Source organism: Nuphar pumila, chromosome 5 (genome assembly GCF_984573655.1).
Source record: "Nuphar pumila chromosome 5, dmNupPumi1.hap1.1, whole genome shotgun sequence".
NCBI lineage: Eukaryota > Viridiplantae > Streptophyta > Magnoliopsida > Nymphaeales > Nymphaeaceae > Nuphar > Nuphar pumila.
The window spans coordinates 24,053,306-24,063,940 of NC_143253.1; the positions used below are offsets into that span (position 1 = coordinate 24,053,306).

At 37.7% G+C, this 10,635-nt stretch overlaps 1 protein-coding gene across 1 annotated transcript; it reads right to left on the bottom strand.

Moving 5' to 3' along the window:
* Positions 1-7,155: 7,155 nt before the first annotated feature.
* Positions 7,156-10,004, bottom strand: LOC149837135 (uncharacterized). Its single transcript, XM_090007973.1, has 2 exons — positions 7,947-10,004; positions 7,156-7,632 (listed from the first exon to the last, which is right to left on the bottom strand). Exons 1-2 carry the CDS (start codon positions 10,002-10,004, stop codon positions 7,156-7,158), a joined length of 2,535 nt encoding a protein of 844 aa, XP_089864099.1.
* Positions 10,005-10,635: the final 631 nt, after the last annotated feature.

A 10,635-nucleotide genomic window follows, 5' to 3' on the forward strand; every position in this document is an offset into this window, starting at 1 on the left:
AAAAAAGTGTTACATGTCACATTATAATTTAAAAAAAAATTAATGGGTTGCCATTTATAGTCCTAAAAATATTTTAAAAAATGGTTAAGATCATCTTTCTCCCCCCCCCCCCCCCTAAATTATCTCCATAAATGATTCCTTAACCAACTCTCTCTCTTAAAATATCTCTTCCTTTCACGGTGGCTTCCCATCAATAAATACTCATTATAGAGATTATTATAAAGTAGTTGATGGATGAATTGTTGTTATTTTTATTGAATTATCTGTAATCTTAATTGATATTTTACATTATTCCTTGATTTCCAAGCCAATTCTGGGTCGATGAAACCATTACTCATCACACCAATCTCTTGTCGGTGAAGAATCAAGGTTGTCAGACCCTTCTTCCAACCCGCCCCTTGCAGCCACCATTAAAGAGGTTCCGACATCAACCACCAACCAGAATCCGGATAATGGGTTGTCGTACGTTGTCCTTAACCAGCAAATTCCCCAGCCTTCGGCTAGTGGGCCAGCCGGCTGGTTCCCATTGAAGGAGGTGGAGGGTGAAATAAACCCTAACATTCTCTTCCTTTCCCCCTTTCCACCGTGGAAGAAGGGTGGGTAGGCCTAACGAGTTCTGTCTTGAACCGGTTCAATCTAACTACCTTATGTTCTACATCATTCAATTCACCTCCTCAACCTGGGTCAAACATTAAAACTAGTTCTAGATGTTTATTTTCATGCCAAAACCATTTATGGGCTTAGATTTACTATGAAACTGCAATACTCGCAATTATTTTTTGGATTTTTTAATAGATAAAAGAGAATTATTCTGATAATCATTTAAGATTAAATGATATTTAATTATTAATTTTCAATAATTAGAAAATTTTAATCGATTATGTTATCAATTAATCATTGATAATATTTAATTTATCAAATATTAATTAACGCAAGTCAAGACTAGATCCAATTGATGGACCCAACCCAACCCAATGCCTTGTGTGATTTTCACCCTTTGTTTTTTACTTTATGGTTTTCACCCCTTATTTTTTCTCACTTTCTTGCCGATAAAACAACTCTCACTCCCTCTCTTTTTCATATCTCACTCCATCATCTCTCTCTATCACTCTCGTCTTCTCTCTTTTGAAATCCACCACTGGCGACTTTCGCCAGCACAACCCCACCAGTGCCACCATCCCTGTCGTTTGTCCTCCTTCCACCGACAACATCACCACCTGCTTAACGAAAAAGTTCCATCCTCCTCTTCCACTTGAACCACTGCTTCCTTCACCACCAACATCATTATTATTGCACTTGATTGCATTTTTGCGCTTGTGACATGGAACTCGAAAGCCACCAAAATCTCCTAAATCATTCATCAACCCCATCACCTCTCCTAAATCACTCACCAAACCCATCACCTCTCCTAAGTCCCTCGCAAATCTCCCCCTTTTCCTCTCATTTTTTATGCCAAAAAGTCTATAAATACCCCTCTCTCCTCTCAAGCCTTTCTCTCTCAATTCTCTCTCACTCACTCTCTATCTCTCTCTTTGGAAGACTATCAGAGGCTCCACCCCTCAGCACTGCCCTTCATTCAATGATTGTTGCCACCTTGTTTAGCAGGCCTTGTTTAGTGGTGCAATACCACGTTCACACACACACACTCAAACTTGTGACACAAAACCCAAGGCACACTCTAATCCTCACCCAGATTCAAACCATCAACAATCGTAATTCACCCTGTGCATTTCAGAGGAAAATCCCCAAAGGGTAATTTTGAGAATTTTCACTCATCGTAAGCTTCACTGATTTTGAGGTAGGAGAAATATATTAACTCATGTATTTGTACGATTCTATTTCATGTAAGTTACAATAGAGATTTATGCGTAGGTTTCAAATATTATTCGGATGTAAATGATGCACACACACACATATTTTATGCATGCATCATGTTTAAATTGAGCATATTGGAAGATTAAATGCTTCAAGATATTAAATATGCATGCTTCATGTTTAAATTATGAATATTTGAATATTCACTATTGTTTATGCATGCTTTAAAGTTCAAATAATGTGATAGATATTTTGAGATATTTCAAGTTTTTTGGACTCTTGACGAATATATAATTTTTGAAATATGCAATTGGAAGATGTTAACCTCGCTATTCTAAAACCTCATATATGTAAACTTTGATTACATAAATATCAAGTTCTTTCGATATGCATTCAGGAAATTTGAGTTGTTTGATTTTACCAAGTTGAGATTTAAGTGTTGTTTATATTAAATTCTAGATTTAACCATATTGAATTTACAATTTGCCCATATTGGTTTTCAACATGAATATTGGAATGCTTATGAAAATCTATGAAATATATATGTAAGGGTCTAATAGGTGGATGTAGATCATGTACGAATACTTGATAAAGTAGAAGTACTACGATGGAGCATTTATGCAAAGGCATGGTTGTGTCTTTGATTCTGAATTTCTGTAATGCGTGTAGATTACCATTATGTTATGTACTTGTATATATCTTAATAGGTAAAACTCTGAGTGATCTCAGATTGATTCAACTAATGGCTCTATAAGGATTATAAATATTGAAAGAAAGACCTGATGTTCACACAATGATTTTAAAAATATGCCCTGATAATATAAACCCTTAGTTACTCATTTGCATATTTAGAATGATGATATTAACATTATAATATCTTTGGTAAACCACTTGTGATATCATGGTTCAGAAAGGTAAGCATTATGACATGTGTTCATGAATGTTTGATTGATGTGTACCATGATTATATAATTGAATATAGGAGTTATTTATTATGTATGTCTTAGTTCTTTATAATTGTATGATGTTATTATACCTACCAGACTGTGTGAGTCTAATAGATTATTATTCTAACCTTTGTAGGTATTGTGTAGCATTGGATGCAATGGTGTGATGGCGCGGGAGAGTCATGGAATCACACTCTATCTCATTTTATTCTTGAACTTGTTTTGATATGTCAATCATTGATGTTGAACAATTTCAATTCAATTATATATGGGTTGAAGGTTTGGTTGAAATGAATCATTTGTGGATTCTAGATTCTCCATTTGAATCAATATATATGGGATCAGACCCAGATCTATTGAGATTCAATCCTTCTTGTGGTATATTTTGCTTATAACCCGCCCAAGGTTTGCTAACTTAGATTAATTAAATGATTTTCATTAGATTTCAAAATGATCAATTATAACAAAATTTTAAATTTCCTAAATCTTTCAAGTTAGAAATTCTAACCAACGATAAATGGCAACTCATGCGTGTTTGGTTTACGGGTGTTGACCCATGTGTGTTTGGGTGTTGGCCCAATGAGGTGGTACCATGTTATGACACAATGAGTGTGTGTATGATGACTTTTATACTCTTGAATCATGCATCCTAGATCACATATGTTGCACTTAGAATTCTAACATCACGACTAGTGTGATGACCCCTCTTTTGTTTAGTTGAGGATAATCATGATCGAAGCATGACAAATGTATGTGTGTGATTATGGTGTTATACCAAATAATTATATAGAAAGTCATAGAACATGTGATCTCAAAGGGATTGAATATCTGTAGATGCTACTAAAGTAAAATTCTGGCATTTTAGACCTACCTTGAAAGACCAGGTTATTTCTACATTGAAGGCTCATAAATATTTGAACGAAGAAATATACGTAGGAACTTGAATCTAGTATGAAGAAAAAATACCTTGACTTATTCTAGTAGTCTCTGTGATCAAAATTTCGAGGACAAATTTTTTTTAAGAGGGGGTAGGATGCAGTACTTGCAAATTTTTTTAAACTTTTAATAGATAAAAGAGAATTATTCTGAAAATTATTTAAGATTAAATGATATTTAATTATTGATTTTTAGTAATTAGTAAATTTTAATTGATTATATTTTCAATTAATCATTGATAATATTGAATTTATCGAATACTAATTAATGTGGGTCAGGGCTGGATCCAATTGATGGACCTAACACAATCGAAAGATCATATGGTTTTCATCCCTTGTTTTTCATTCCATGTTTTTTCACCTCTTGTTTTCTCTCCCTCTCTTGCCTATAAAATGACTCACCATCTTTCTTTTTCATATCTCACTCTCTCATCTCTCCCTCTACCACTCTCATCTTGTCTCTTCCAAAAGCCACCACCAATGACTCATTGTCGCAGAGCCACCATCCTTGTTGCCCGTCCTTTCATTGAAGATAGCACTAACTGCTTGACAAAGGAACTGCTTCCTCCTCTTCTACCTAAACTGTTGCTTCCTCCGTTACCACTGTCATCAGACATGCATATGGATGCATTATTTCACTCGCACACATTTCTATGCTTGTGACATAGAACTCGAGGCACATGCACAAGTCCTCGCCCACATTCAGACCTTTGGCAAGCATGACTCACATCACGTAGTTTGGAAAGAAATTCTTCAAGGATATTTTTTTATTTCATAAAACTTCACTGATTTTGAGGTAGGATAAATTTGCACTTACTCTGGTATTTATGTGATTCTAATGCATGATTTAAATTAAGTAAAATAGATGCTCACATGTTTTGTTTTGTGAATAAAATATGTGTATATATTTGTATACAAAGTTTTATGAATGTAGGTATATATTTATATGTGTTAAGGTTTATGTGCCTTGTATTATAAAATTCATGTGTTTAGAATTAAATATGCATGTTGGAAATTATATATGCATGTTATTTAATGCAATTAATTTGACATATCTAATACACATGTTTTGGATTTTCGTGTGCATGCTTCAAGGATCCATTTACGAACGTATGAATATTATAAAATGCGATGTTATGATATGTTGCTAGATGATGTGATAAATGTTGAATTATGCATGTATGAAATTATTGAATTACATTACAATAGAAATGAAATATGTAATGGTTACTTTTGACATGAGATTAACTGATTGATCAAGCCCAGACAGATAGTTCATGAACTTGTGTATGGTCATCTGAATTAATATGTTGGTGCCCCAAAGTGGTGCCCTATAATCTTGTGTTTGGTTAATTGAATTTATATATGTTTGTACTCAGATTGGTGACCATCGACCCTATGAGTGGTCAACTATATTTATGCATGTATGGCAATTCACTGAATAAATAATTCGTTGAGAAACTATTCTCAAGAGGATAATCTTTGTGAGGGTATGTAAGTCCAAGACCAGGAAAATCTAGTTAGGATGACCCCTGTGAGGATGTATGGGTCCAAGACCAGGTAGTCTCGTGAGAGTGTATATGTCCAACACCAGATCAATCCGACTAGGACGATCTCTGTGAGGATGTCCATGTTCAAAACCACGTAATCTGAAGGAGAACTTGTTTTCAAGTTACAGTGAATCTTTAAGGATGAACATTAAAAATAAATTTTGATATACCAGATTAAGGATGTATGTTTGTAATTACTCATGCTGATTATAATAGAATGTTTAGTATGCTATACTGCATGTGTCTTTGAGGTTTCATGTCTTTGTCAACTATGGACCCTAACATGAGATTATAATTGAATTAGTTAAAAATATTAGTGAAGTCATATCACACGTACTTTGTTACTTTGCAAATGAATGCATTATGTTTTTCTGATTGAAATATCATGTATGTATACTATGATTGATATATATATATATATATATATATGATTAAATAGATTATGTTATCATTAATGTGCTATATATATTAGCTATGTATACTCACTATATGCTGTAGTGCAGACCTATCAGATTTTTACGAATCTAACCCTTCTTATAGGATTTCGGGTGATATATAATTGTAGAGTGAATGCGGGCTACTGCGATGATGTCAAGAGCCAGTCATTTTTCTTTGTCAAAAGTTGAATTTTGATATATTAAATTCAATCTTATATTATGTGGAATATACTTGCCTGAGGTTTTGAACCCAAGTTTAAAAAAGTTTTCGCTGACAATTTTAATAAGAAAAAAAATCTTTAATTTTCGCATGTTTTACGGGTTAAAAATCTTATGGCATTACAGGAACACTCCAAAATAAACTCATTTGAACCCAAATAAACTATTAAATCCACTTGGTCCAATCTAAACCCAAATTTTTAGCTTCAGGCCCAAACCCAAACTTTCAACCCTATCTCTTCTCAACTACATAGTTTGGACCAACACCTAAATAGTGTTTCTATAATCTCTTCTAACGAAACCATGGACCCCATATGTATATCTATTCGAAACCCAATTGTATTCATCAAGATACTATAGGATCCACATAGTCATTCTAGTTGAAAATTTTGCATATCGATTCCCATCATTGCCAAAACCTCTTGACCCAACCATATCTAATCTCCATGTGCAAGAAGCAACATCAAGTCAATCATTCATGCTAATAAAAAAACTGAAAGAAGTGCAAACAGATTCAAGCTCGATGGTGAGCTTTTTCCAACTCAAAGAGAATGATGCAAGTGCGAAGCACCCAATTTGGGTCCAAGGATCCATTTAAATCCAATTTTTAGTATAGGTTCTTATTTGGAGTTTTTTATGTAATGGATTTATCTCAAGTCCAATTTATAATTAGGTTTTCTTTGTTCTCCATAAATACTCATTATAGGAATTATTATGGAGTAGTTGATGGATGGACTCTTCAATTGGGGCCTGTTTGGAATCTGGTAGCTGGGATGGGCGTTTATGCATTTGGTGCTCCTGAGTTTAAATTTTGGTCAGACTACCTTGTTGGTCCCGTTTGGAATCTGGTAGCTGGGATGGTCGTTTATGCATTTGGGATGAGAAGTGAGGCCCTTTCTCCTTTGTATTTACATTAAAGAATGGATTTGGCAGCTGCCACTTTTTCAAATGCATAAACGCACATGATTCCATCCCAGCTACCAGATTCCAAACAGGCCTTGATATTTTTCATTATTCATCGTTTTTCAAGTTTTCTTTTTTGTAGGCGTAACTTTGTCTTTTATCGTAAATCCGATCCCGGGTTAACATCATATTTTTATCACTTAAACACACAAATACGTAAAAGCCAATTACAAATCCCTTCTTTGATGCCCAAAAGGGAAAGGGAAAGAAAAAAAACACACCATCAGTTCGGCAAATACACAACAAATTGAGTGTATTCATGGTCTGTCTACGAACATGTGAGGGAAGTTCAGGTGCAATGTGATTGCACACTTTTTGTGTGAATGTTTCCTTCAACGGCTGGAGCATTGTGCAGCAATTCCAGTGCCACATCTAAGAGTGAGTGGAGAGAGGTTTCATGTCGACTCAGACCTACACTGCCGGAAAAAACATTGAAGCATTCAAGTTCTAAAGTAGTTTCTGCAACACATTTGAGCTCTTTCTCCAGCTGAAGCTCCTTGAATATCTGCCTGGTTTTTACTTCTGTTCTCATCATTGTTATCACCAATTCTATGACAAACCTTCTCATCCTTGGCACCTTGATTAAGGGCCTTGTATAATGCTGCAAGATTTGCACTAGTTTTGCCGCCAATTCCAATTTTGTTGTGCCTGCTTGTGCAAGCGCTCTGTCAATTTGTGAAGCATTTGTGAATCTGAAGACTTGGGCTGCAAGTCCAATTGCGACTTCCTGTGATTTGGTCTCTGCTGATATTGTAGCACTCAATACCTGAGACAGCAGAAAGTAAAAAACGGTATCCAAAATAAAAGTTATAGAATTATTTAAAATATACTGAAATGATCAGGCCCCATTACTTTACAAAGTACTCAGGCCACACAAAACACACAAAATCGCTACCAGTGCAGTGATTTTCTGTGTAAAACACAAAACACAGAAAATGGCAACATGCACAAAGGACTTGGGTCCGATCAATGGATCTGCTCCGGCCCTTAGGATGCCTCTAATCTCATAGGCTAGTAGTCTAGCCTTTTGGCCACTATCAGTAACAATATGATGGCTGAAATTTTAAGAGAGGAACTTACAAATGTTGCAGCTTCAGTGACCTTTGTCAACTTACATTGATAATCTGGTCCTGCATATGCACACAAATTGCGCAAAATTCTGGCTGAATTTATGCAGAGTGCCTTGTCATGAAGACCTTCAACCAATTTCCCGACGACGTCCAATTTTAGCATCCTCTCACAATTTTGCTGGCTCTCCAATGCTAGCATTGTCAATGTTTCTCCGGCATTGATCCTTAGTTTTCGGGTAATCTCATCGCTTTCAACCAGCTCTTCCGTGAAAAAGACACCGAACAGAAGGTTCAGTATCCCACCGGTGCTTCCAATTTTCTCTCTTGCATCCTTATCTATAGCCATACTTGTTAAGATATTTATTGCTAATGACTGAAGTTCAATGTGACTCTCCCCATACTGCAGAATATCTCTCAGATTGCTGATAGTGAAAACTATGCTCGAAATTTCCTGCCGTAGGACTTCTCCTGTGCCACCTGTTGTGGTTGTCAACTTCTTAACTAGTTTCAGTGATCGTTTCACCGTCATTATCTGTGAGTCCACTGCACGACTGTTCCTTAACAGCCTCTCTCCAGTACGAGTGAAATCGACGATCTTTGTTAGCAAGCCTCTAGTTGTGCCAATCTTCCAACAATTGTCATGATCATTGGCGAGCTTTTTCAGTATCAGCAAGCCTAGGAGATTGAATGCAGAATACTCATAGTTCCTTTCATCCACAACCATCCCTTTCTGCTGGATCCCATCATCTGAAAGGCTGACATTGCCCGCGTGCAGTAGCGATGAAATGGCCTCCATGGCACCAGGGATTCCGGCAACACGCAGCGAGTTCTGCTTTTTCCCAGTGATTTTTGATACTATCACGGCTGCCAACTTCCTGATCTCCTCCTCTCTGTGGCTCCTCCAGCTCAACATCTCGACGAGCCGCTCCATCACCGGCATCGAAGTGCCTATCCGGCGGAGGACGTCCACAGAAAACCGGTCGCTGGCTGTGAACTTCGCGAGCATGCGGGCGCCTGTCAGCTGCTCATCAACAGAATCGGACTGCAGGAGCTCCGTGGCAAAGGATAGCAGGTCCATTTTCAGGCCATCAAAGATGCTTCCGTTCACGCTCATGGAGTACGCATCGTAGAAGAACCGGCGGATCCATGCAATGCCAGTGGCATCAAAGCCGCACTTCCTGTTAACTTGCTCCAGGAATTTCCTGTTCCTGACCTTCCATTCCCAATAGGCCTTCTCTATCAGAAACACCAAAGCTTCGGCTAGTGCAAGACCGTAGAATATATTCAGCGCAGCCAGCCGGTTTAGAGTTTCTTTGCCTTCCCTTTCACCAAAGTTTTGCTTGAGAAGCCTCAACGTGGAAAGCACCACACATGCAGTAGCTGCAGACAGCTGAAAGAAGTAAAGAAACTTGCTTATGTTTCTAGACACAAAAACCCATCCTGCATACGGTAGCAGAGGGACCTCAGATGTTGTCCATGTCCTTCTAGGACTATTTTGTGGGTGATCATCATCAGGCAGCCTTAATCTATTCTTCGACTGTTTATTGAAGTACGACGGAACAGAAGAAACTGCGCCTCTGAGACCCTCTACCAATCTTCTGGAACTAGCTTTGATGGCCCGGAAACTGCGCTTTCCTGCTTCAGAGAGAGACCACGTATCTTCATGCTGCCATTCAAGTTCGTGACTCCTGCTGTAAATCCTACCACCTTCGATTAAAATGATGATGGTCACGAACCAGAAGTCGATCACCTCAAGTGACACTGCAAAGCCGCCGAGGAGGACTACTGTGGCCCAGATGAAACCGATCGCGCCGAGCCCGCTGGCCGTCTTCTCAAGCAAAGCCAGGCGGAGGGCGAAGAGGGTGAGCTTCTTCTCCGGTGCGTCTTGGCGTGCCAGCAGCATTGGATTGTTGCTGGTGGATAAGTATCCCGTCTTCTCCAGCGGTTCAGTCATCTCGGTCTGAGGCTCGAATATGGAACTCTGGCTTTTTTCGGACCCCGGTGTTATCTCATCAGGGATCCGCCAGATGCTGTTCTCCTTTGGTGATACTGAACTTCCGAAGTCCATCTGTCTTGGAATTCAGAACTCCTTGAATTTGCAAAAGTTTTAAGGTTTCTTCACTTCAAAAATCTGAATTGTCAGGTTGGTCATTCTCTCCGCTAAGTAATTTTTGCTTCTTTTCTGGGACCAACCTCGTGCAGTCGTCTTAATGATTAGTATAGAGCTTGCTGCTGAGACTATTGATTCAAGCAAGCTTTCCTTGATTCAGAATGCTTAAACTTTCAGGTGCTTGCATAATTTGCATTTGATTGAACTCTCAAAGACCAAAAAATATATACTCACTAAGGGCTTACCTTCAATAGGAAGTTGTCTCTTAATTAGCTGCAAAAAAATATGATGTTTCTCCAGCCAATTTGTATGTCTAACTTTTCCACTATCTTGTATTTCATACTGACCAATTCCGAGAAACGACTGTAAGTGAAAAAACCTAAGTGTGTTCTTTCAAAAAAAAATGAAACCTAAGTTGCAAAGTGAGGTGATGAAAAGGTGAAGGAAGAAAATTATGCAGCGCCCGACCAATTCTACTTTGAGACAAATAAACTATGGCTGTCTGTAGTAGATGTATAATCTCAACTGTCATTCTTCTAGTCAATGGATATGAGGAGTTTGGTGTATCATGGATTGGATGAGAGCTGGT